This window comes from the organism of the source record quoted next, unplaced genomic scaffold (assembly GCF_019419815.1).
Source record: "Pyrus x bretschneideri cultivar Hongxiangsu unplaced genomic scaffold, Pyrus_bretschneideri_v1 Contig3, whole genome shotgun sequence".
Lineage (NCBI taxonomy): Eukaryota > Viridiplantae > Streptophyta > Magnoliopsida > Rosales > Rosaceae > Pyrus > Pyrus x bretschneideri.
Genome location: NW_025999612.1, coordinates 4,557,071 through 4,582,004, shown reverse-complemented (window position 1 = coordinate 4,582,004; position 24,934 = coordinate 4,557,071). Strand labels below are relative to the sequence as shown.

The 24,934-nt window shown below is 36.5% G+C and overlaps 4 protein-coding genes across 6 annotated transcripts; 3 read left to right on the top strand and 1 right to left on the bottom strand.

Moving 5' to 3' along the window:
* Positions 1–2,272: 2,272 nt before the first annotated feature.
* On the top strand, positions 2,273–3,150 carry LOC103927296 (disease resistance response protein 206-like). The gene has a single exon (XM_009336199.3). It carries the CDS (start codon positions 2,383–2,385, stop codon positions 2,938–2,940), a length of 558 nt encoding a protein of 185 aa, XP_009334474.2. The 5' UTR covers positions 2,273–2,382; the 3' UTR covers positions 2,941–3,150.
* A 6,196-nt stretch (positions 3,151–9,346) lies between these two features.
* On the top strand, positions 9,347–13,277 carry LOC103927297 (putative disease resistance protein RGA3). 2 transcript variants are annotated; one of them, XM_048589349.1, is made up of 2 exons: positions 9,347–12,351; positions 13,097–13,277. In XM_048589349.1, exon 1 carries the CDS (start codon positions 9,743–9,745, stop codon positions 10,892–10,894), a length of 1,152 nt encoding a protein of 383 aa, XP_048445306.1. In that variant the 5' UTR covers positions 9,347–9,742; the 3' UTR covers positions 10,895–12,351; positions 13,097–13,277. The 2 variants fall into 2 exon arrangements, with proteins under 2 accessions (XP_048445306.1, XP_009334476.2); XM_009336201.3 differs by having other exon boundaries at positions 9,348–12,351.
* A 197-nt stretch (positions 13,278–13,474) lies between these two features.
* LOC103927298 (ubiquinone biosynthesis monooxygenase COQ6, mitochondrial) lies at positions 13,475–18,023 on the bottom strand. 2 transcript variants are annotated; one of them, XM_009336202.3, is made up of 10 exons: positions 17,863–18,023; positions 17,558–17,675; positions 17,255–17,354; positions 16,534–16,677; positions 16,244–16,302; positions 15,302–15,369; positions 15,162–15,213; positions 14,657–14,824; positions 13,908–14,507; positions 13,475–13,824 (listed from the first exon to the last, which is right to left on the bottom strand). In XM_009336202.3, the coding sequence occupies exons 1-10, from the start codon at positions 17,868–17,870 to the stop codon at positions 13,609–13,611; spliced, it is 1,533 nt and encodes a 510-aa protein (XP_009334477.2). In that variant the 5' UTR covers positions 17,871–18,023; the 3' UTR covers positions 13,475–13,608. The 2 variants fall into 2 exon arrangements, with proteins under 2 accessions (XP_009334477.2, XP_048445305.1); XM_048589348.1 differs by having other exon boundaries at positions 15,338–15,369.
* A 969-nt stretch (positions 18,024–18,992) lies between these two features.
* LOC103927299 (GDT1-like protein 1, chloroplastic) lies at positions 18,993–24,934 on the top strand. Its single transcript, XM_009336204.2, has 12 exons — positions 18,993–19,311; positions 19,755–19,839; positions 19,979–20,281; positions 20,565–20,618; positions 21,312–21,373; positions 21,749–21,817; positions 22,202–22,253; positions 22,393–22,467; positions 22,591–22,720; positions 23,625–23,695; positions 23,933–23,980; positions 24,737–24,934. The coding sequence occupies exons 1-12, from the start codon at positions 19,133–19,135 to the stop codon at positions 24,806–24,808; spliced, it is 1,200 nt and encodes a 399-aa protein (XP_009334479.2). The 5' UTR covers positions 18,993–19,132; the 3' UTR covers positions 24,809–24,934.

The window sequence follows — 24,934 nt, the reverse complement described above, 5'->3', positions numbered from 1 at the left end:
AAAACCTTATGATGTGTGGTATATTTAAAGTAAAGGTTGTGTGAATAAAATGACATTTAATATTCGGAAATTATGCAAAAGCTAATGTTAGGCCGAAAACCATTTGCAGTAATTAGTTAGATTTTTTTTCTAGCGTTTTGGCCCCAATATAATTAGCTAGGACATAAAATTTCACAAGGTCGATATATGAGTCCTGATCGAGATATCATCTCCCAATCTCAATCCACATATCACTTACGACACATTTAAAAAGCAAACAACCATACAATAATAAAATGTGGTATTTTCTTTCAAATAAAAACATAATGATTAGATTTTTCTTGATTAATGATAGAAATCTAGATTTCCAATGAAAAGATGCTTAGTATCTTCTTTGAATTTTATGAGGCAGACATGGACTACTCGAGCTTGGACTTACCAGAACTCACCTACCATTTTATGTCACTTTTCATTTGGACCAACATTAAAAGCCAAATCGACACCTACCTCCACTAATCTCCCACCAGAATGGAACGCAAAATGGTGCACAAAATTGAGAATATATATGGACCCCAATCAGTCTTAATACTTTTCTCCTGCTGCAACTAGTCTTGTGCACATATAATTGTTTTCACCCAAAGGCTAAGAATATGAAAAAGTATCATTTCCGGATCCACTTTGGGATGATCTTAGGGATTCTCACATTGTAATCGTTCATCATACATCATGTAGTCACTTTTCGTCAGATACTATTTACGTTTAATTTTAAATTAAAAAAGTCAAATAATTTTTGACATACATAATAAATGACTAAGATATGGAAATTCTTAAGATCCCCACAAAGTGAATCGGGATGGAATCCAATTCTTAAGAATATCACTCTAAACTTTGGGAATTTTACATTTTATGAATCTGTCTTCGGAAATAAAACATTACTCTTCTACTTAATTTGCTTGTTTAACATTTGTGACATCTCAACCTCGTATATCTTTTTGCTCGTTTTTCCTGGTCCATTTTTCCCCATTTTTTAACCTTACTTTTATTTTTGAATTTGTCATCATTCTTAAAGATCGAGTAACTTTACACTTTACAAGGCCACCGGAATTTGAGGCCAACTCTTATTAAAGCTTTTTCTTTTTGTTATTATATTTAGCAGCCTGGCCTGAAATTTTGATTGATCTCGTTCTTGTCGTGCTCTTCACTGTACAACTTGAGCAAAAATCATAAGTGGCTAACTTTTGCTTAGAAAATATTTAAATGATGAAAGGCAATCGATAAAACTAGTTAGTATGATATATTATTTGATTAGCATCAATGAGTAGTCACCAACCAGAAGAAGTAATGATACCAAAGCACAACGCACCAATGAAAGGGTAATAGGAATTGTTCATGTATTTGGCTGTTAAGCCTACAACTTTTGGAAAATTTTTTGAACTGCTTAATGCTTGGTTTATCTCAAAAATGTCAATCGCACAAGACGAACCGTCTTTCAGAAAACTCCTCTTAAAAAAAAAAAAAAAAAAAAAAAAGTAATGTTATGAAGGTTAAATTTGTAGATAAAATTTTGTAAGGATAATGCTAGAAAGATCAAAATTTTAAACTAAATTTACAAACCAAATAATGTAAATTTGGTTTGCAAATTAATCAAAGATTAAATAATAATCCAATCATCAACAACCACATCATTTTAGTTTGCAAATTTGGTTTAAAATTGGATCTTCCTAGCATTATTCATTTTGTAAACCAAATGATATGAAAGCTGATGATTGAATTATTATTTAATTGTTGATTAACGTACTTATTTCTTATTGGTGACACATCATTTGATTTGCAAATTTGATCTATCTAGCATTACCATGAAGAAGAAAAAAAGATAACCATTCGTGTATTCTCTACCTAGTACTAGAAGTAATATTACTAGGGACTTTAATCACTACATATAAAAACACTTGGGTCATTTTCTTGGTGATGTACATTATATTATATTATAAGGTTATAGTACTGGTAGTGGGTGGCAAGCAAAACGACAGTAAGAGGAAAAGTCTATTAACAGAAGCTTGGAATCCTCATCTCCATTCATACAGTAAACAACAATATATATAATTAATTTAATTTGAAACGTGATATTGGCATTCCAAAAATCTCATTTTACACTTCTTACAAATGTATTTTTCTTTCTAAATATAGAAAATTTGGAGTATAGAATAAGAAATTTGAAGTGCCAATAACAATTCCCTTTAATTTTAGCTTTTTAGGTTTTGAAGCTTCCAAGTGCTTATAAAAAGACAGACAGATTGCAAACTCACAAGTAGAGCAATAACAAAAGCTCATTTTACTGAGCTTGAAGTATTCCTCTCCTTTTTGTTTCTCTCTTTGCATCTGGTCTTCTTTGCATATCCCACAATGGAAGCAAGAAGTTCCTCAGTTCTAATATTCTTCTTCATGTTCCTGGCTATATCTTCAGCCTTCCCAAAACACAAAGACAAGTACAAACCGTGCAAGCACTTGGTGCTATTCCTCCATGACATTATCTACAACGGAAAAAATGCTGCCAATGCTACATCTGCGATTGTGGCAGCCCCTCAAGGATCCAACCTAACCATCTTGGCACCGAATTTTCATTTCGGGAACATAGCGGTTTTCGATGACCCCATTACCCTCGACAACAATCTGCACTCCAAGCCTGTGGGCAGAGCACAAGGGATGTACATGTATGATACAAAGAACACATTCACTGCTTGGCTGGGCTTCTCATTTTATCTAAACAGCACAGACTACCAAGGCACAATAAATTTCATCGGAGCCGACCCCATTTTGATTAAATATAGGGACATATCCGTCGTGGGTGGCACCGGGGACTTTTTCATGCACCGGGGAGTTGCAACCATACACACGGATTCATTTGAAGGTGAAGTCTACTTCAGGCTCAAGGTGGATATCAAGTTCTATGAGTGTTGGTAAATTTGTGGTTGTTAATAAATATATATTTAGTCTTATGAGTTTTGGTATGTGGGGAATTACTGAGAATGGTGTTCAAATATGTTCCGCTTCATGGAGTGCTTAATTAGACTTTGCTAAGAATGCGCTTGTAGTCCATCAATAAGTGATATGCTTAAACAGTCACTTTTGTAATTTCAATCATTTTGCTTACATATACTTCTTTTTGACAAATAAGCTGCATTTTGATCCAGTGCATGAATTTTAAGACTATCCAACTCCAAGCCTCATATGGAAATGCACCATTGTTTTATGAACATATACAACTACACAAAAGAAGTTCAAGAACAGAGGCGATTTAATTAGTACTTCATCGTGATTAGGGGATGATTACAAATAATTACGATCACAACGTGGAAATAGCAGATCATGTACTAAACAAACACACAAATTTTGCCATTTTGAGAGAAGGGATGAACTTAAAAGTTAAAACAGTGATACTTTTTATAAGAGATTCTAGCATATAACCGGAAGATATACTTATTAATATGTCTCATTACGTCTTTCACATCACTTTGTTGAAAAGCAGGTTATGAACATCACTTTGGTGAAAGCAGGTTATGAATCCTAAAAAAATATGAAAAGCTTTAGAGGCAACTTGATGACTTCTTGAGTGGACTTGAGAATGCGTCACCCGACTACTTGTGATTGATACAATACTAAATTACTTATCATTACTTGATTACATCATGGAAAACTCAAATGTTTTGGCTCAATATGACTGATCGCCAACGTCCATTATTAGTAGGTGTAGAATTTTATCGCTAAGTCTCAGTAATATTAACGAACCTCCCATGTATGAAATATATATTATTTTGTTTTATATTCGATGTGAGACTTCATTCTTCTGCATATAAAGTGGGTGGAAAAATAAGCGTGTAAGTGTGTACAACAAATACACAAGATGGTAACTGCTTGTCGGCTACGACCACTATATCAAATGCTTTTCCTGCTTAATGACATTCAACAAAGATCACCCTCAAATTAACTATGTATCTCTTAAAACCGTGGCCCAACACCATACTTGTTGGCCCCTTACTCCGGCTTGAGGGTACAGTGGCATCATCTATCGCCCTCCTCTTAACCACCCCTTCCTAGTCCATAGAACCCCTACTCCCATCCCCCTTCATTTCCCCTTGACCGATGCCTCGGCGCCCCTTCCCCTTTTCCCCTTTTTCTTCATTTTATTGGTGTTGCCCAACACCTCTTCTCCCCCACCGTTTTGTGGGCAACCATTTTTCATGTCTTTGATGGAGCCTCTGCCCAAAAATAGAGATCTACCCCTCTCAAGCCCTAGATATATGACTTTGAGTTGGTTCTCTTATTCTTGGTGGGTAGGATCCGCCTCCTATAACTGATCTTCATAGTGGATTTACTCTTCCTAGTCCTGTTTGTGGCGGCACAACCTTATTTGGCTAGATATGTGGTAGCCCCACCTTACTTAACTCTTGGTAAGCGAGTGATGTGGCCTCACTTGTCAACAATGATTTTGACGTGATCTCACTTGCTAGTAATTACATTGCGTGTGTCCTAATATGGTAGTTTATTGCACCTACCGTCCTTGTGACAAATCTTTACCGGTGAAAAAATAACTTTTAGGGTTGCATTTCAAGCATCTTTTCATATCTAAACTATATATTAACAAAACTTTCTTTGTCAACCAAAACAGGGTGAAAAAACAATTTGTTATTATATTACAAAGCAAAATCATCGATAGTAATGTAATTTCGCACGAATCATATTTTGCTATTTTATTTTTTGAGTGTTGATCAAGCCACACACATGTCCTATTTCTCCACCCACCTGTTAATAAAAACTTTAATGACATATTTAACCATTTATCAAAAGACCTTTAAAACCCTATTTAAACTAATTTAATATGCAAGTGACACTTTACTACAATGTTGGAAAGGTGTTAGTCTTCGCATGACGGCATAAGTTCAAATCCTGTCAGTGGCATCTAATCTAATAAAATATATCGTTTAACTAAAATATAAAATAAAATAAATAACTAATTTAATATATTTCTAGCAAAAATAGAAATATAAAATATGAAAAAATAGGTAGAAATGCGATGAAGAGCCCAATTCATTTCTCCCTCTTCCTCCCCCTCCTTCATTTGTCTTCCTACCCCCAACCCTAGTTCTCTCTTTCCCCTTCTCCCTTGTTCTCTCCCACTTATCAAGTAATGAAATCATATCTTTCATAATCCAATCTCTCCCTAAATTTCTCTCTCTCTCTCTAAAAACTCAATTTTCTTACTCACTAAGATAACAGTTTCTATATGGTATCACGTCACTCTGCTTCACGACGATTGATCCTCTTCCGCTGTTCAAATCGATGAATGTTCATTGATTTTCTCTCATTTTCTTTGAATTCATACCTACAATTTCTATTTTGAGCATTGATTTAATTTCTGTTAGTCATGGCATTGCTCTCGGAGTCATCTTCTCCAATCAAACTGACATTGCCAAACCCTAATTTTTCTTGAATTTCTGGAATTTTTCCAGCATCAAATTCTTATACCTCTCTGACGATTCAAAATAGGTAGTATGGTTCTGATCAAGTTGAAACAATCGAATTACCTTCCATGGTGTGCCTTGTTTGCACCTATTCTACGTCAGTTGAAGCTCATCGGCCTCATTGACAACATTGAACCATGTCCATCGCTGCTCTTGCATGATCGCTCTCTCAACCCTACCTTTGAATCATGGTATGAAAAATATCAAAACCTACTTTTTTTTGTTGAACTCTACACTGTCTGAGGAGATTATTCCCTTCACTGTTGGTGTTTCATCATCGCATAATCTCTGGATCAAACTTGAGCAACGATTTGGTGGTGTATTGGATGCTCATATTCATCAACTACGATCTCGTCTTCAAGTAGTTCAAAAAGGCTCTGAATCGATCTCTGAGTACCTATAACAAATCAAAGAAATCTATGACTCTCTCATAACCGCTAGATCTGCTGTCTCTGATTGCAACTTAATTGCAGCAACTCTTCATGATTTGCTTGATGAATTTGAGTCCTTCATTGACTCAATTATGCTTCGTCTCTCATCTACCTTTCTTGATAAACTTCATGGCTTGCTTCTTACAAAAGAGATCTCTATGGCTCGCATAAAACAATCCATGTCATCCACCACTATTGAGCCATTTCAGGCTTCCTCTAAGCAGTTTTAGGCACCTCTTCTCCATACTCCTCCACAAGTCTTTGTTATTCAAAATCAGCCACTGCAAAACTCATTCAGGCACAATTCTAATCAAGATCGTAATAATCGAGGCTACAGCACCAACAGAGGGAACAATCAAGGAAATTTCAATCATAACAACTATCAAGGCAATAATCGAGGTAACTATTCTCGTGGCAATTATTAAGGCTCTCGTGGCAATTATTAGAACTCTTCAATTCACACAGATTATAAGGTTCCTTGTCAAATTTGTGGCTCCACTAGTCATGAAGCAATTTATTGCTTTGATCGCATGAACCATGAGATCTTTGGAAGAGTACCACCAGCAAAATTGGATGCTTTCTGTGCTCCCTACTCTTCCAAGTCTAATCTATTTTGGCTGATCAACTCTGGTGCCACCTTTCATATCACAAATGATATCGCAAATATCTTAGCACCATCTTTATATACTAGTGAAGACAAGGTTTACATTGGTGATGGTAAAGGTTTGTCCATTTCTCATGTTGGTCATTCCTCTTTGAATACTTCTCATGGTTCCTTTAAATTGAGCAATGTCTTACATGTTCCTCACATGAAACACAATTTATTGCCTGCTTATCAATTTCTAAAAGACAATAATTGTGCATTAACTATTGACCCTGATGGAATCACTGTCAAAGATCGTATTTCAGGAAAGATGCTTTTGCAGGGACCAATTAAAGATGGCTTATATCCATTTCAAGCATCCAGTACACCCTCTTCATTTCCTTCAGCCTTAATAAGTGTCAAAGCTCCTGTCAAAGTTTGGCACAAAAGATTGAGACATCCTTCATCATCCATCTTTAAAAGGATATTGTCTAGAAATAAAGTAGCATTACAAGAAAAGTATGTTGTTGATTTCTTTTGTGTTGATTGTTCTCTTACTAAGAATCACAAACTTCCCTTCAATACTACTAGATCTGTATCTACACAATGTTAGAGTTGCTTCATTGTGATTTGTGGGGTCCTGCCTTAAGGATTTCACTTAGTGATTTCAACTATTACATGTTACTTGATGACTATAGCAAGCATACCTGTTAGTCACCCACCAAGGCTCTCTTAGATGGCCTAGGTGGTCTAGGTGGAGGAGTGAAGGGTTTATGGGAAGAAAGTTCAAATAAAACCCAGAATTGAAAACACTCTAGCCGCTTCGACTCCCTCTCTCTGCACCACGACTTCCTCTCTCTCGCCATCGCAACTACCTTTATCTCTGCACTCCATCGAAGAAGGAGAATTATAGAGCAAAACAAAAGAAGAGGAAACGGAACACAAAAAGAAGATGAGAATTTACAGAGTAATTAGAGAAGAAGAAGAATAGGAAAAGGAAAAAAACCCAAAGTTATAATGCTTTCCTCTTTCCAAAGAAGAAGAGGAAACCAAAAAATAATAATGTTGTCTACTTTCCAATGCGTAAAAATGACACTTTAATCAAATTTCAAAAAGACACAAATGTTTAGGGTAAAAGACATAAAAAAATTGTAGGGGATTGTAATTTTCTCATTCCATTTTTCATTCCCCTCTTTTCTCTCTTATCCCCTGCCCGCAGACTCCCTCCATGTCCCTGCCTCCAATTTCTCCATTCTTCTCTCTCCGTTTCTCGATCTTCTCACTCCAGGGTGAGATCTTTAGTCTATCTTATTTATTTTGTCGATTTACGGGTTTTTTTAGGGTAAATTCCACAGAGGGAGGCTGAAATTTTGGTGTAAATTTATGGGTTGTTGTTTTGGTTCGTATTGCAGATTTCTTCGATTTTTGTGTTGTGGGCTTGTTAGTTATTTGTGGGTTTGTGTTGTCAGTTCGTATTGCAAATATGTTTTCAAGTTTTGGTTCTTTAAGGATATTTCTTTATGATTATTGTTTGATGATTTGTTGGGAGCATATTTTCATGGAGGGATTGGTTAGAACTCATGTTGAAGATTTGTTGTATTCTTGTTACCCCGTCTAAGGGATTATTCAACATTAAGGACTTTAGGATTTACAAATGTTTATGTTCGTATTGCAAATATTGATGATTTGTTTTATGCAACCATCATTGCGAGTCACCCCAGTTTGTCTTCATTTGAGGCAAAAGCACCAATATCCAGATTAAAAAAAAAAAAAAAAATCACGAAAAAAACTGAACCGGACCAAAACCAAATCGAAAAAAACCACACTAAAAAAAAATGAAACAGACCAAACCAAAATTTTGGTTTGGTTTCGATTTTGGTGAAAAACCAAACCCAGCCCTACTTCCTTTCTTCGTATGCTCTTATTTTATAAGATCACTATAGCATTTCTATTCACTTTACAAACTTTCCTCAAATGAATAGTAAAATACTGCGCATGAATAGTAACACATCCGTTTTTCTTAATCCATTTGATTTTTCTTTGGATGAATAGTAACAAACTATTCATGTGAGCCATCCATATATTATATTCAACAAACTTATTATTTTATACCTACGAATTAATTAATTTAAATTACCAAAAATTCAAAATGTTATGATTTAAGTTAATTTATATAATATATAATACATATACTTAAAACCGTCTAGCCCGCCTAGACTTTCGCCTAAGCGCTAGGCTCCAACTCACAGCTCGACTAGCATCTAGTTTTTTTTAGAACCTTAGTACAAAGATAAGCACCAATATCCAGATTTTTAAAAACAAAAAAACAAAAAAATCACGAAAAAAACGGAACCAGACTGAAACCAAATCGAAAAAAATCATACTGAAAAAAAATGTACCGAACTAAACCGAAATTTCGATACAATTTCGGTTTTGGCAAAAACCAAATTGATTTAAACCGAACCCAGCCCTACTTCCTTTCTTCGTATGCTCTTATTTTATAAGCAAAGGATTACTATAGCATTACAATTCACTTCAGAAACTTTCCTCAAATGAATAATGAAATACTGTGCATAAATAGTAACACATCCATTTTTCTTAATCCATCTGATTTTTCTTTGGATGAATAGTATCAAACTATTCATGTGAGTCATCCATATATTATATTCAACATACTTATTATTTTATACCTATAAATTAATTAATTTAAATTGCTAAACATTCAAAATATTATGATTTAAGTTAATTTATATAATATATAATAAATATACTTAAAACCGTCTAGCCTGCCTAGACTTTCACCTAACCGCCTAAGAGCTAGGCTTCAACCCACAGCTCGACTAACGCCTAGTTTCTTTTAGAACATTGGTACAAAGATAAGAATTACTACTCTACGAAGAGGACCCGGCAAGGCATATGGAACCACATTGATCACACTTGCATTATGCAAGTTGCATAAAAGAAGAGATGACCGCCCACTCGGTTGGGCCCTCTCCTGCATCACACAAGTGTTTTGGTCAATTGGATTTTACATTTTATATTTTGTATGGCGTGTTTGTAGCGTTTGTTTTCTGGGTTCCCAGTATGTTTCCTTGAAATTGCAATCGGTGACTTCAAGTCTTACAGCTTGCTCACCAGCAAACACAAAGAAAAAACAAAGAAAGAGCTTGCTTGTGTTGTATGTGTGTACCTCCTTCAAAACATCTCTCTTGTTTCCTCCTGAATAACTAATGGAGTCATTCTCCTTTAACGTTGTAGAGAGAGTGTTGGAAAGGCTTGCTTCCCATGCTTACCAAGAATTGTTTTTGGCATTTGATGTCAAATATGAGCTAAACAAACTTCGGGAAACCCTATCAACCATCGCAAAAGTTCTTCTCGATGCGGAGGAAAAACAGCGGAAGGATCACCTTCTCACTGATTGGTTGGGAAAGCTGAAAGACGTTTGCTATGATATAGACGACGTCCTCGATGAATTCGAGTTTCAAAAGTTGCGGATGCAGGTGCTCAGCCTTGGGACTGGGAGTAACACCATCAAAGGAAAGGTACGCAACTTCTTTTCACATCGAAATTCATTCGTGTCAAGCTACAAAATGGGCCATAGAGTCAAGGATATTAGAGAAAGGTTAGGTGAGATTGCAGCTGCAAAAGCTCAATTCAATCTCGCCGAACGATCTGCAGATTGGCATGGCATGCACATGGAGAGGGAGACCCACTCTTTTGTGCACGCCCCAGATGTTATAGGGAGAGAGAGCGAAAAAAAAGAGATTGTCGTCCAACTTTTTAAGGACACTCACACTGGCCCAGGTGATGAGGAGAATGTTTCTGTTATTTCAATTAATGGATTAGGAGGATTGGGAAAGACTACGCTTGCTAAATTGGTGTATAATGATAACATGGTAGTGACCAACTTTGAGTTAAGAATATGGGTTTCCGTCTCAGACGATTTTGATAGTAAAAGATTGCTTCGCGAAATTGTTACTGCGGCAACCAGCCAAAAATGTGGTGACGAAAGTATTGAACAGATGCAAATGAAGTTGCGACGTGCTTTGACTGGTAAAAAACTTTTGCTGGTGTTGGATGATGTCTGGGACAAGGGGCCAATGGGAATAACAGTCAAAAAATGGATTGATTTAAAATCGTTGTTAAATGTTGCAGCTTGCGGGAGTAAAGTTATTGTAACAACGCGCAATGAATCAGTAGCTTTGCTTATGGGGTATGCACACATGCATCTGTTGAAAGTTCTTCCCCTCTCAGATTGCATGACCATATTCATAAAAGTGGCATTTGCAAGAAGAGAAGAGCAAAACCATCCGAACTTGATGAAAATAGGGGAAGATATTGTGAAGAAGTGTGGAGGGTTCCCCTTGCCTTGTACACCCTAGGTGGCCTACTCTGCTTGAACAAGGACGAACGTTATTGGTCACGTGTAAGAGATAGTGACATATGGAAATTGGAACAAGGAAGCGACGGCATTTTACCTGCACTCATGTTAAGCTACGATGCGTTGCCAGTTTACTTGAAACCTTGTTTTGCCTTTTGTTCACTGTTCCCCAAGGACTACATATTTCGAAGTTCAGAATTGATCCCGTTGTGGATGGCTCAAGGCTTTGTTCAATCCTCCAGAGGATACCAAGAACCTGAAGATATCGGTCTGGACTACATTAGGAAATTATGTTCTAGATATTTCTTCCAGATTGAGGAAGATAATGTCCGTTTTGTACGGTTTAGAATACACGATCTAGTTCATGATTTAGCAATCTCAACAGCACAGCTAGAATACTCATCTCTAAATTTTCGTCCTGGTGAATCTTCCACGATGATCCGGCATGTGTCAATATCTCAAAAGGAATTGTCCAAGGATAAAGAAGAAGACCCCAAATTCTTACTCCCTTTTGAGAAATTGCGAACCATTCTAATTCCAGACTTGAATAGTGAATATCTTCCTACAGAAGTTGGTGTCAACAATCAATCTTTTTTGAAGAGATGCATCTCAATGTTCAACTGCCTCCGGGTTCTAGATCTTAGTAACTTGACCCTCAAGGTACTGCCTAGTTCCATCGGTAGCTTGAGTCACTTGAGATACCTCGACCTGTCGTATAATCAGCGGATAAAGAAGCTTCCTGATTCCATTTGCAAGCTGCAGCATTTGCAGACCTTACTGCTTATAAACTGTGGAAAAATCAAGGAGTTACCTGAAAACATGGGAAACCTGATTAGCCTCAGGTACTTAGGTTTAACCATAAACCAGCGCCATTTGCCAGAAGTAATTGGACGTCTCACCTCTCTTCGAACTTTATACATCACTGCGTGCAAATATCTTGTATCCTTCGGGGAAGGGGTGCGAACCCTGCCTAATCTTCGAACGTTGATTATAGTGAACTGTCAAAATATGAAGTCTCTGTCATGTAATATGACTGCATTGGAGAATTTGGCTATCTATAATTGTCGTGTTCTTGATCTGATGAGGTCGGGAGAAGGTATCCGAGGTCTTCAATCATTGTGGATTGTAGGTTCAAATTTGTTGGAGTTGCCGCATTGGCTTCAAGAGTCTGCAAACACTCTGAAAACGTTGCACTTGGGATATTGTACTTATCTCGAGTTACTCCCGGAGTGGTTCGAGAACCTCACTTTTCTCCAACAAATAAAGATTAGAAACTGTTCCCATCTGTCTGATTTTCCAAAGGGCATGCATCGCCTCACGGCATTGAGAGAGTTGGAGATTTACAACTGTCCTCTAACCAGAAGATGCAGACCGGAAGAAGGTGAGGATTGGCACAAAATCGCTAATGTTCCGAAGATTATACTTAATGGGCGTATTATCTCATCGGCTGCTAACTAGGTAACAATATTCTAGTTCTTGATCTCTTCAACTGAATGTGTTAACCTGTGGTTCTTCTGACACTAAATTTTGCTATATGCCTTTTTATGTTAGTAATTCCAAATCCAAATGGTTCTCGTACTAATTTTTCAATTAGATTTATTTGAAGGATATTGTGCTTTTGGAGTGGTTAAAATCACTTTTTAGTGCGATTTGTAGTGCTTCTTTAGGAACTACTTGCATTTACAAATTCATGCATGCTTATAACGAAAGTGCGTATGAGTAGAACCAACGGGCACTTACTCTCGCATACATTGTAATTACTTGAACGTGTAGGATCTATGTTTTAAGTACAAATCTTTTAACTACCTAGTTCCCTAACACTATGTTTGGATGAGGGAAATAAACATGGAATTTTGTTAAAAGTCAGAATTTGTAAATTGACAGGCATCAATTCTCTTGTTTGGATTCATAAGCATAGAAATTTAGAATTTCCGCATGGAAAAAAAACTTGGAATTTGGGACCTCTAAATCCCAAGTTCAAATTCCATGTAAATAGGTGTCATTTCTCAATTTCTATGATTGAGAGTTTAAAAATAACAAATTCCGTATTCAATTTCATTGTTCTTTTAAGTTAACCAAACAAGAAAATTTACAAATTCTAGAAAATAAAATCTCGTCATTTCAATTTCCGTCATTTTTAAATTTCTTAGTAATCTTAAATTTCTTCACCCAAACATAGTATAATGTTTTCAAAAAATTGCAGATCGCATGGATTGCAGAAAAAGGATGGAGCATTGTAGCCATTTTTTGGAGTTTGGAATAAGTGAGTGTGTGTATATGTACAAAGTGTGATGCGAGGATGTTTTTCCAACTTTTATGTTTTTTTTTTCTGAATTGTGGATGCTATAATTTGGATGATTAAGAGAGTGTTTACAACTTAATTAGTCACAAGGGAAACATCAACTTTGCTGGTGTTGATCCGCTCATGAAAACAAGACCAGTTATGCTTCGATGGTCCCGCGTTTTAAAGGGCGTCGTGTTCTTCCGGCTTTGCATTGACGTAAATCTGTACGAGCGTGACAGATTAGTTTATGGCGCTCGTGCTTTTGAATTTGAGTTTCTGAAATTGCACAACTGGGAATACGAGTTGTAAGTTTTACTTGAAAAGAAAATGGCTCAAGAATCCCCGAGGCATAAGATTGCTGACAAGAACATTTATTCTTTTACAAGACTGACGGAAAAAATGAAAACGTCTCACAATATTTACATCTGTCTCTAAGAGAAAATTGGCAATCTTTGATCCCCTGATGCGTATGAAATAATACTCCTCTTAAGGGGTGGAAAGTACTGTGCTCCACTGAATGCAGCTGCCCGTAAAACATTTAAAGGACCGAAATCAACGGAGTAAGCCTTCTGGAACCCGTCCAGGATTGCCATCATTGTGACATTTGCTGATTTCCGCTCTGCTTCGTATTTCTTCAACAACGATACCTGCGTAAGTTTAGAGATTCGTCGTCAAATGAGTCGATTCAAGCAATGAATTTTGAATAAAAGACTAAAGAAAATTCACCTACCTCGGCAACATCTGCTCCCACTGCAATTCCCTCCGAAATGATTCTTGAAAGAGCAAACGCGTCTCCAAAACCCAAATTAACCCCTTGTCCAGCCAAAGGGTGAACGGTATGTGCTGCATCGCCGATGAGAACCACACGCTTTGACGCGTAGTTGTTGGCATGCATCAAAGACAATGGAAACACCATTCTTTCAGACGCCAACTTCAACACTTTCGGTGGAACTTTGAAGCAATCATTGGCAGATGAATTCGTGTTTGTTTTAAACCAAGAAAATATGCCTCCACCTCCCGAGGTGCTTGAATTAGGATGTGGACCAAATCCATAATCCAGAGCATAATTGACATCTTTCACAAATTCATCCTCAGCCTTTAATTTACGGTCAGTTGCTTCTTTCGGTTTCATAGTCCAAACAATATTGCTGAAATTATCACCTATTGGCAAAAGTGCAATTGGCCCAGCAGGTAGAAAGCGTTGCCATGCACATCGGTTTTCCACACTATGTTCGACAGTACAAATGATTGCATTCTGCGAGTAACTCCATCCAGTTGTCTTAAATCCTGCCAACTCTCTAACACGTGACTTGGACCCATCAGCTCCAACCTGCAGTAAGACTATGTGACTTGATGCCAATCCATAATTTACGAATTACAGTATTTTCTGAAACTTTGCCATTATGACTTTAGCTGTTTCTGTGATCTTATTATCATTTAAAGGGGAAATAGAATTCTTCAAATGCAACCGAAAATTACCACCAATTTTGCATATAGACTGTTGCCATCAATTAGATCAAGCTTCGCTAAGTTCCCCTGCTCATTCAATCCAGATGACGTGCTTCCCACCCCCATGGATAAGTTTCTTGGCTGTAAAGTCATTGTGGACAATCTGGAAGGGTAGATAGTCTTCTGGAAATCTGTATTCTGTTAAAGTTTAACCTTATTAGCAAATAGAAAATATTAAGACTTGCATGCAACAAATGAAAACAACACATATGTCATTTCTCAAAAACACGACAGAGAATTAAGAGAAGAATGGACGGTGGTTTAGAGAAACTTTTTATCAAGAAAAAAAATGTCAGGAAATGATATCTTCAAGGAAAACGGATAGATAATAATAAATATGAGAACACACAACTCAGCCACCAAAAATAAAGAGACAAAACAAGAACAATATGAACCAAGAAATTACACGAGTGATTACAGGTTTCGTTTGTAATAAAATAAAATAAAAAATTAACCATTCAGCTTTGCTAGATACCTGCATACATGACAATAGAGAACTGTGCAGTACTTTATTCTCCACTACACACCTGATCATAAGTCGAAATCGGCATCAGATCCTCCTAGTAATGCTAATAAATGAATTGCAAAAAGAAAAAAAAATCATCTACTTCTTACCCCAGAGAATCTTTATGTACATCTCTTGCATCGTACCTTGTATATCCTAAGCCAGTATAGTCCCAAACCTACAAGAGATCATAGAAGAATAGATAAGTCTTTCACTAAATTCAACCCCCACCAATCATCCATCATATCGCGTCAGCTAGATGGAAATATTTAAAGAGCACTGTAATTCATTTTAAGACGAAACCACAGTGAGAGTAGGACGCAACAGAACAGAGTTGGGAGAAAATATAAATTCACTATAAAAGGCCATTAGGAGTCAAACTATTGATGTAAAAACAAAAAGAGAAGTTCAGAACAAAATTTTATTTAAAAACATCAACTCAGTCAAGCTTGAACATAATAATGAGCCTTGTATAAAATTAATCAAAGTATACAGCATATCTTTCAAATTACCAAACCTTTCAATAGTGAAGCACAATTCTCTCAAACTGGGCTATCTCCCTTTCAGTTGACAAGACCAAATTCACTGTGAGAGAAATTATTTACATAATGATTATTAACTAACGCACTAGCCATGAGTAATTACTGTGGTCCCATCCTAAACCCCTAAACATTGGTCAAGTTGTTTTATTTCAACGAAATGCACTCATTCGCACAATCTCTCATCTATCAGATTCTGTTGCCCATTATTCCTTGTCAATGATCAGACAGTAGAGTTTGCAATGGGACTAAAACAAACAAGTCTGGTCTGAAACCATCTATCAATTTGTTTCTCATGATCAACTACAATAAAGATGTGTAAAAGGTATAAAAGCAAACTAACGAGGGAAAACTGAACAATTAGATATGTATACTAGTGGTTGAGATCATGATTTTTCAGCAGTGAAAGGTTTATTAATTTGAATCAAATCTGAAAAATACAGTAAGTCAACATGGGAACACAAACAGAATGGTAACTACTAAACTGCTATGAAATTTGGAAAAGTCAGTCACCTGCATTTGATCAAAATATGCATGTCTATTCTGTTCCACATATTTCCAAGCGCCAATATCTGTAAAGTACAAGTGTTATTGAAATTCCATAACAAGTTTAATATTTGTTTCTGACTACCCAAGAAAGCTGGTTAAAATAAAAATAAGTAAGCAAGTCAATCGTTCCTACAAATGGGGAATACAAGGTACATCTCATCTTATTTGAGCTCACTTAACATGATTGCTAGTGGAGAACGTGAGAAATTGATGCTGGCACATACAAATAACAACAAATATGTCGAGTTCAATACCTTTGAAGAGAGATATGGTCGCAGGTGTTACTGTACTGACCCTTGGATCAGGGGGGTCTTCCTTCTCGATGCTAAGCCCATTTGATACTGCGGGATTGCTATCAATGATGGCAACTTTCAATTGCTTTGTCAACGGCATTTTTGCTAAAGCAGCACAAGAATAAGACGATAGATTGAAATTTTTAGTGTATCAGTGAAGAAATGTGCTACATCACGAAATAATTCTCCTACTAAAGATGAATTTATTATTAGACTATTTAGCTTGAGCAACAAAAAGCACAACATCACAAAACAATTCACAAACTTTCTTCTAATCTCTTTTGACCTGAACCAAACCAAAGTAATATTAACCGAGTGAAGTCACGTCTTTAAGCACACATTTCGGGTGCTCCACCAAACCCATTCAAAAAGTCACTCATGTAAAAGTTGTCAGTCTATCTGCTGTAAATCTAAGAATCCACACTAGATGAATCATACATGTTAAGTAAGTCAATACGAATGAAAAACTCGATAACTGTTCAACTGGCCTTCGACTGGTAACAAAGCGGGAATATGCCGGGTGAAGGAACTAAAAAGAACCGGCGACATGATATCAACCGTAATTGCAACTTGATTTAGTTAAACAACTTATTCCCTGAGTCTCTAACACAAGAAAGTACATAATCATCTACAACAATGAAGTTATTAACAAAATCTAAAACAAACAAAAAACACTACCTACCCAAGGAACAAGCAAGAGCCATGCCAACCATCCCTCCTCCAACAATAGCAATGTCATACGGATTGCTTTTATTCGAAAAATTCGGCTGCTCCACACGACCCTGTGGATTTTAAAAGGAATCATCAAACCCAACAATGGGGAAACATTACTATTCTTGCAAGTTAATCCACTTTACTGGGTAAATACAAAATATACTGAGCTGTAAAAAAAACACTTATTTCGGGTCCGATATATGGTCAGAAAAAGAAAACCCATGTAGCAAAATATGAATAACATGTAATGGCTGAAGTTCAAGAGATTTACATTGCCGGGTTGGGCACCATTGGAGCTGGAAACTTGTGCAGCTGCGTCAGTACACAAAGTCCTTTGAGAAAGCTTCAATCTTTTGATACTTTCAGCAAGATTTCTTCTGATAATCAAGCTGTGTTATGAGAAAACAATCACAATTAGACTAAATCCCAACATATTTGAACCTTAATTTGCAGAGCCTAATCGCATATCAGCAAAAACGAATGGAAAAAGGCGTGAAATTGTGGCAAATTCGGGACCGGATGGAGGCTAGGGCACATAATGATAGGAATGCCGTCGTTTTGATGATCAAAGCGTACCTGTTCATTGTCGAATTGCAGGAGCTTCCACTGGTTCAGACTTGAGAGAGAGGGAGAGAGATTCGCTGAGTTGGAGAGGCGGTGCTTGCTTTTCTCTATTGGGAATTTGGCTTGAATAGCACTGTTGCTAAATCACTAATCTGAACTATCCATTTCCCTGTCCGTTACTAATAGGGCGATATTTTTTCGGTTCAATTTTTACCAAAAATGGATTTGAAACACATCGTTAATATTATTGTTAAAAAAAAAAAAAAAAAAAAAAAACCAATTCTCCTAAACACAAATCTGTACTAGCTTTTTTTAACGAAAATCTATTTTCTCTAGTATTATTCACGTAAAAAATTCTTTATACTATCCATGTGTCATTGTTTTGCATAAAAAAATCAATTAAAATTTCAAAAATATGCTTTGGCAAAATATCAAGGCCATATCAACAACGTCATCGGTGACATATGAACGTCATATTGACAACATATCATAGCATATTAACCGCTAAGACTTTGTGACTTGATAGGGTTTCCAACGAGATCGATCCTCTTCAAAAGATTGCCAATGAATTTGCATCTAGGATGAGGAGTTGAAGGGCGTGCTGCTGGTCATTGAGTTCTTGAATAAAGACTATGATGAGATGCGCATCGTCAATGAAGACTTTATTAAGACGAATGAGTAGTTGAAGAGCGAGAAGACAGGTCATGAAAGCGCTCTTGCCTAAGCTCAAGTCGACTTCTATAAGGTGGGCTATGTTGATCATCTTCAAGGAAGGTCGCATGACTATATATTTCCTGAGGGGAAGCCTAAAGACTTTCTCTATCTTCTCAGAGGATATGCTCAAGTTCGATTCCTATATAACAAGTTTATGGGAAAGGGAGGATGAAGAAGATTGATGGGAGAAAGGGGAAGAAATAAAGAACCTTGACCTCACATATTTCATGCATATCACTAACACAAAACGTAAAAACAAAATAATTATCAAACGACCTTTAAATGTGTAAGAAAAGTATTAAAAAAAAAAAAAAAAAGTATGCGGGTTTCACAACATAATTTCGAGAAAATAGCGGGGGTAAATGCAATTTCAATAAAGCAGATAAAACGGTAAGGATGTCTTGGCGCTTCATCATCCACCCTCTCCTCCCATTGCTTATCTTTCCCACTTGAGTTTCAAACTGTCAAACACTTGCAACCCCAAACACCAAAAAGCTTTCACTTTTAGGGAGAGAAAGAGAGGAGAGAGAGAGAGAGAGAGAGAGAGAGAGAGAGAGGCAGTTCCAGAATGCGGAGCATAACTCTCTCAGACAGCTTTTTGGGGGTGCACTCGCCGCCTTCGCCATTTCTAAAGCCCCCCAAGCCGCCATTGTTATGTTCATCCTGCTACTTGCTTTCCTTCAAATTGCGCTCGAAGAAGCTCATTTCCAAGCTTTCTCTCCCAAACCCAACTCTCGTTTCCACCAGGTGACTCCAGTACATCAACTCCCATCTCATTTTTTTCGAAAAGTTTTTCGAATTATGAATAGAAATTATGGGTTGGTTTCTCTTTTTGTTGGAAAATTTTGCCTTGTTCTTGAATTTTCGTGTGGAGAAATCCAATAATTTTTCCTTTTCTTACTCAAACGGGCTGGAAAAAAAAATGGAAATGCGAAACTGATGAAATTCATATGGAAAATGTTGTTGCAAGAATTTTTTTGGCTTAATTGCTGATATGGTAGACGACTAGCCGTGCCACTGTGTTGTTTGCGGTACAAGTTATATGTTTGGTTCTAAGTTCTAATTAATAAATGCCACTGGCATTGCATATATTTTCATCAATAAGAATGCAAACAAAAGTTGCTTTTTTAAAAATGTAGGTGAAAAATGGAACTGAATTGTAAAATGAAAGCAGGATTCTTGTGTTTCAGGTCTTCAAGAAAGTGGAATGCGGCAGACACCTCCGAGGAATGGATTGGACGTCTTTTACAAACTTCTGAAAATCCAGATGGCCTTGTAATGAATCTTCATGCCATTTCTCATTTATAACCTTGAAAGAAACAAAAGTGTATCTTTTTGTTCTCTGAGCATAATTTTGTAGTAGATGTTGCAGAAGATATGCAAATATTAAATGAAACTACCGATTTTGATGCAGGAGTTACAGTACCTTAATCGCAAGAAATGTCGGGTGACCACAGAACAATTTCATGTTGTGGATGATTACGTGGCTTTAGATACAGTCCTTGCAAAGGAAAACTCAAAAGCGGATAGTCACATGGACAGAGAGATGCACATTTCTTATAATCGATTCTCTCATTTTTGGAAGGCTATCATGCTGTGTGGATTTCTTGCACTTCAAGGCTCTGAACCTGCTTTTGCTGTTTCTGATCTTGCAAGTGGGTTGCCCTCAATTCCTTTTCTGGGGAACCTTGGCGATCTTAGCACAGGTTTTGCTTCAGTTAGGAAAATCTCCCTCTAACTTATGTAACCTGGCATTTTTGTTTTTGTAAGTGAAGCCTGAATTGTAGTCAGCACATCGTCATAAATTAGAGAGAACAATCTTCTGTTAGGCTTTGATGACTTCATTATATTTTAGTGCCCTTGAGCTTTCTATTTGGGATAATTTCTAGTGTACACATCTTCCTTCTTTCTTTCTTTTTTACCAAAATTAGGATAACCATTTATTAACATGCATCTCTGATGACAAGTAAATATAAGAGTGCGTTTTCCTTCTGTTGCAGGCATTTTTGCTGATCTTTTTCTCAGAACTAGGGGATAAGACCTTCTTTATTGCGGTAAGAGCTAAACATTTCATACTCCAGTAGTACTTCAATGTCAAGATCTTAGTGGACAGGGTAAACTTGTGCATATGGCGATTGATCTATTTTTGTAGACTCCATATGAACATTTTTCTACGCATTAGAGAGATTTTCATCTTCCTTATTTATTTCCCAATTGTCTTATCAACTGACTTATCAAATATTGTCCAAGTCTAACGAAAAAGGTATAGTTAGAAGAGAGAGATGCTAATGACTTTGGGTATGTTTGGGTGAGGGACTTCCAAGTCCCAAGGAATTTAGGCCAAGTAAAAAACATTAAATAGGAGGAATTATAAATTCACCCATATGAGCATTACAAAGACATGAAAGAACTATTTGTGAATGACTCCTTCCATGCAGGTCATTTGCAAAACCCTCTCGCATGTCTTTGTAATTTGCAAGTGGTACATTTCTAATCCCTCCTTATAACATTTTGTAATCCATTCCTTACTAATTTGGCCTCAATCTCTTAGGACTTAGAAGTCCCTAACACAAGCATTGCCTTGGGGATGAACCTAATTCCACAGGAACTCTCACAGTTGATTTGTTCTTTCTCTAATCTTATCTATTTTTCTTTATAATTAACATGTGCATATAAGTTTTTTTAGTGTTACGTAAAGATAGAATGCTTTGATCATGCATAAGTTTGAATTTTTCTGTTTTCTGCAGGCACTTTTAGCAGCTAGGAATTCAGCTCCGGTTGTTTTTATTGGGACCTTTGGCGCACTTGCGTATGTTATTCTGTTTGTGAATGGTGTGATACAAATGTTCTTTTGCATGATCAACTTCTGTTTACTAGATTATTGGAAAAGCGTTGTGTGAACATTTCCAATAATGTGTGAGCATAGGTCAAGCTGTAACTTTTAGGTTAAGCATGAAATCCACATGGCAAACTGATGCTTTTTAAAGCTAATAGCAATACATAGCATTTCAAATCTTATTAACCAAGTAATTGTGTTTTGAGACAAAAATATTTTCTTTCAGTATGGTAGTTACGAATAACACACACACACACACACATTCCTTATACAAGTGATCTATATTATCCAGAACTATTGTTTTGTAGTTGCAGTACATCCTTAAATCGTAGAATTGTTTACTTACAGGGCAATGACCATCATATCTGTTGTTCTTGGACGAACTTTTCACTATGTCGATGAAATCCTACCATTCAGGTATTTGAGATTTTCATTTCAGTAGGTCTTGATCATTGTATCTGTTAATTGTTCTTTATAAAATTATGCTATTGAGTGGTGTGGTACCAAACATAGCTTAAATGGTTTCACGGGGTATATTATCTGGGTCACAGCAGTAATAAATCTTTTCTGGTAATAAAGAGAAGCTGAGAAGATGAGAAACTTGGTTAAATTAACTTGTGGTAGGTAATTGCCAAATGCTACACGTAAAATGATGCTTTTGGTCCGATTTCTCGGTATTCATATAATTCTTAGGTCCTCTGCCTACTAGTATACATCACTTGGATATGTCTATACAATTTGTATCTCTTAATTATACTGTCATTTGTTCTGTATCACTCTGATTTGGTCTTTTGAGTACAGATTTGGCGAGACTGATCTACCCATTGATGATATTGCTGCAGTTTTGCTCTTGGTAATTTAATGCTTTGATTCTTAACGAGAACAATAGAACTACGATGCTTGCTTATAAGCATCCCTTTTTCCTTTTTGTGCTGGCATGACCACCAAATCTTGAAATCTGCTCCATAACTATTAAACATACGTAATTTCAGGTTTACTTTGGAGTTTCAACTTTGCGTGATGCCACCTCAAGTGATGGTACGAAAGCAGAAGATGAACAGAGGGAGGTAAATAATGGACTTATCTAGACTGTTTTTCTTTTCTTTTTTATTCCGTCTTTGTTTCCTTTTGAAGCTACATTTTTCTTTGTAATAGTTAATCTTGTTGTCATGTATGCATTCTTGAATTAGGCAGAGCTAGCTGTTTCAGAGTTTTCAGGAAATGGTTCTGGAATACTAGCTGCTGCTAGCACCGCCGCTAGCACCTTCCTTCTAGTTTTTGTTGCTGAATGGGGAGACAAATCATTTTTCTCCACAATCGGTGAGTTGGATCGTATATGCTTCAAAGTTCTGAGATATTTCGTCCCCTAACGAAAGATCACTCTTTGATTTCCTTTTCTTTTAGCCTAGGAAGAGTAACAAGATGTTAAAATTAAATTGCTTATTCTGATGGAGTTGGCATTTGAGAATGGCTAATGTGTATAGTTCAACCTTCAATTAATTTGAAGGAAATTTGTTCTATTCTCAATTTATGAAAGAACAAAAACTAACTCATTGAAAAATGTAAAAGTCAAGTAACAGCCAAGAAAATGTTGAATTTTCATACCCAAAAATGAAAATACAGAAAATAAGAAAAGCAGGAAGTGAAATTCATTTTAACATCACACATTACTTTTTATATTTCAGATTGTGGAGTCGGTTATACCGCTAATGGATGACCACACTTCCTTTCTTTCTGCCTGAAGAGAGTACAAGTTAATCTTATATGGCCAACAATGATGCTAGCATTTTGCGCTGAGATTGGCTAATATGTCGATTTGTTACCCAATTTCTGTTGAATTTGAAAGACGATATTGTCATTTACCAAAACACAAAATGAATTAATTCCTTGCAACATGCAACGTGTAATAGTCAAGTAGAAGATAAGTTAATTAATGTGTCAAACTTCATGTCCTTATAGGAATATGGAAGTGAATTCATCTGACGTGCGATGTGCTCTTGCTTATTTAGTTCCAATTTTGTTTCTGGTATGTTTAAGTTTAACGGCTTATCACACTGCTATAAAATGCTATTTTAAGATGGTGAGAAAGTCTGGATCATAGATTATATAATACATTTACGTCTAAGTTTGTATGGAGCCAGGGAACATAGGTCCCACTATTTTGTACATACAGTCTCCCTTTGATAATTTACATTAATAAGACAATGGTTTGCTTCATATGCAGCACTTGCTGCAGCCTCTTCACCCCTTGGAGTCATCGGGGGAGCGCTAGCTGGTCACGGTGTTGCAACTTTGGTAATGTTTCTTTTACTGCTAATTTTTATTATGGACAAGAAGATATTGGCCGTTTTGGAGGTGCTCTTTGATGTCGTAGTTAATCAACTATGTGCAATTTACAGCAAATCAATTGACATCAATCTTGTCCCTTGTCATTTAGATTAACTTTTCACTTTCTCCTTTGACTCATCTTTGTTACTTATTTGTGGACCTAAGCCTATTGTTCCATTTCCTCTTTTCTTTTTTTGGGTGCAGCTTGCTGTTTTGGGGGGTTCTTTACTGGGCACATTCTTATCAGAGAAGGTAACACCGAACTTTTCACCTTTTTACTCATTAGCCAATGTGCATCCTCTGAAGTTGATTACGTTAAGCAGAACCGTCATGCAATTATGTTTCCAACCTTTCTTGTTCAATGGAAATGACATGATTCTGTCATTTGGTGTCGACAACTTATCAAATATTTCAAACTATCGTAAGACATGAAACTTCACGTAAAGGTAGCAAATATGATTAAACATGTCCTGAATTGGTCCAAAATTATCCCCAACCTATCTAGATTACAAAGTACTTTCAAAACTTCTTGTCTCGGTTTTTTTGACTTCCGCTATTCTCCTATTTAGTAGAAAATAAATAGTGCATTGAATCGGTTTGAACAATGTGGAATACAGCCAGTGGAATTCCTTTTAGTCACAATCTGTAGACATAGAATATAAGCATCAAAATTCTGTGGCAACCGAAAATGAGTCAACAGCACCCTTCTCTGCATGCTTTTTCAAAAAGGTTGTTTTGTTGGACTAGCACATTCATTCACCATATCAGTTTATGCCTTCCCAGGTTGAATCGCTAGCAGTCAGCCTACATGGGTTAAAAAGGAATTTTCTTATCCTTCCCAATCAAACGCCACTGCTAACGATACATTTTCCATTGTGTCCAAATGGAAAAATCATCGTATTGCTCTTCAATATGACTTGTACTTTAAGTAATTTCTTTCATGGATGAATTATGTGTAAGCACACAGCAGACGAATGGATGACAGTCGTTTTCTACTTCCTTCTGCAGGCCATTGCGTACGTCGGAGGCGTTCTTTTTCTGGTGTTTGCAGCTGTAACACTGGTTGAGATTGTAAGTTAAAGGTAATAAGATTCCCATATTCTTTTGACTTGATCAAAACTCATAAGCACGTTGTTGATTGTAATTATTGTCATCCTGTCAATATTAATCAGTTTATTAGTACAAACATTGATTCTTTGACTGAAA

Coding starts and splice junctions, on each gene's coding strand:
- LOC103927296 (XM_009336199.3), top strand. CDS start 2,383: ATGGAAGCAAGAAGTTCCTCAGTTCTAATATTCTTCTTCATGTTCCTG.
- LOC103927297 (XM_009336201.3), top strand. CDS start 10,999: ATGTTAAGCTACGATGCGTTGCCAGTTTACTTGAAACCTTGTTTTGCC.
- LOC103927298 (XM_009336202.3), bottom strand. Junction 16,678..17,254: donor GGCTCTTGCTTGTTCCTTGG/GTAGGTAGTGTT, acceptor GTGCTGCTTTAG/CAAAAATGCCGTTGACAAAG. Junction 15,214..15,301: donor GTACATAAAGATTCTCTGGG/GTAAGAAGTAGA, acceptor ACTTATGATCAG/GTGTGTAGTGGAGAATAAAG.
- LOC103927299 (XM_009336204.2), top strand. CDS start 19,133: ATGCGGAGCATAACTCTCTCAGACAGCTTTTTGGGGGTGCACTCGCCG. Junction 21,374..21,748: donor GGGACCTTTGGCGCACTTGC/GTATGTTATTCT, acceptor GTTTACTTACAG/GGCAATGACCATCATATCTG. Junction 22,721..23,624: donor ATCATTTTTCTCCACAATCG/GTGAGTTGGATC, acceptor CTTCATATGCAG/CACTTGCTGCAGCCTCTTCA.